The sequence below is a fragment of the Sinocyclocheilus grahami genome, unplaced genomic scaffold, assembly GCF_001515645.1.
Source record: "Sinocyclocheilus grahami isolate Dianchi unplaced genomic scaffold, SAMN03320097.WGS_v1.1 scaffold37.1, whole genome shotgun sequence".
Taxonomy (NCBI): domain Eukaryota; kingdom Metazoa; phylum Chordata; class Actinopteri; order Cypriniformes; family Cyprinidae; genus Sinocyclocheilus; species Sinocyclocheilus grahami.
In genome coordinates this window covers 506,850-507,445 of record NW_015505216.1, presented here as the reverse complement: position 1 = coordinate 507,445, position 596 = coordinate 506,850, and the positions used below count along the sequence as shown (strand labels likewise).

The following is a 596-nucleotide window of genomic DNA, read 5'->3' as shown; positions in this document are numbered from 1 at the left end:
TTAAGGGGGTCTGAATACTTTCCGTACCCACTGTATATGTTCATAGAATAATTCGAAATTAATTATTAGTCTGTCAACAGTGCAAAAAACAGCTTTACATTATAAATATGACTTAATGAACATTAATAATCATTATACTCACATTTGTGACAGTAAAATGTGTTCGGCAAACATAAACAATCTACAGTTACACTATATCTACACCAGAAGCATTCGGTTTGTCACATCAAAACTAACTTCAATTAAAATCAATGAAGCTGTCTGCACTGAAAGAGCCCATTTGTGACAGTTTGTAAAGTGCACTATACTGTAAATTCTTGATTGGACAGTTTTTTAATCACACCGAAGACATGAATTACCTACCGATCTGTTTGGCTGCTTGGAGAATATTCTTTAACTCATGAGTGGCCGCCGGCTGATCTTTCTTCTCCAGATGTTGTGTGAAGAACTGAACTATCTTCTGCCATGTCAGGCCATCTTGGGCAAATACTTCCTGCCGTTTCAGGCGCTTGCTCTGCAGAAAGTTGCATTTAACAAAGCTTAAATTCAAATAGAAAGGACATTTCAATGAACAGTTTATTAAAAAAAAAAAAAAA

General features: G+C 35.2%; 1 protein-coding gene across 1 annotated transcript in view; it reads right to left on the bottom strand.

Moving 5' to 3' along the window:
* LOC107581681 (activating signal cointegrator 1 complex subunit 3-like) overlaps nt 1–596 on the bottom strand; it is a 29,173-nt gene that overhangs the window by 17,167 nt on the left and 11,410 nt on the right. Inside the window, exon 3 of the mRNA XM_016267300.1 lies at nt 364–514. Within this exon, the coding sequence (XP_016122786.1) occupies nt 364–514 (151 nt within the window). The remainder of the gene's footprint in view (nt 1–363; nt 515–596) is intronic.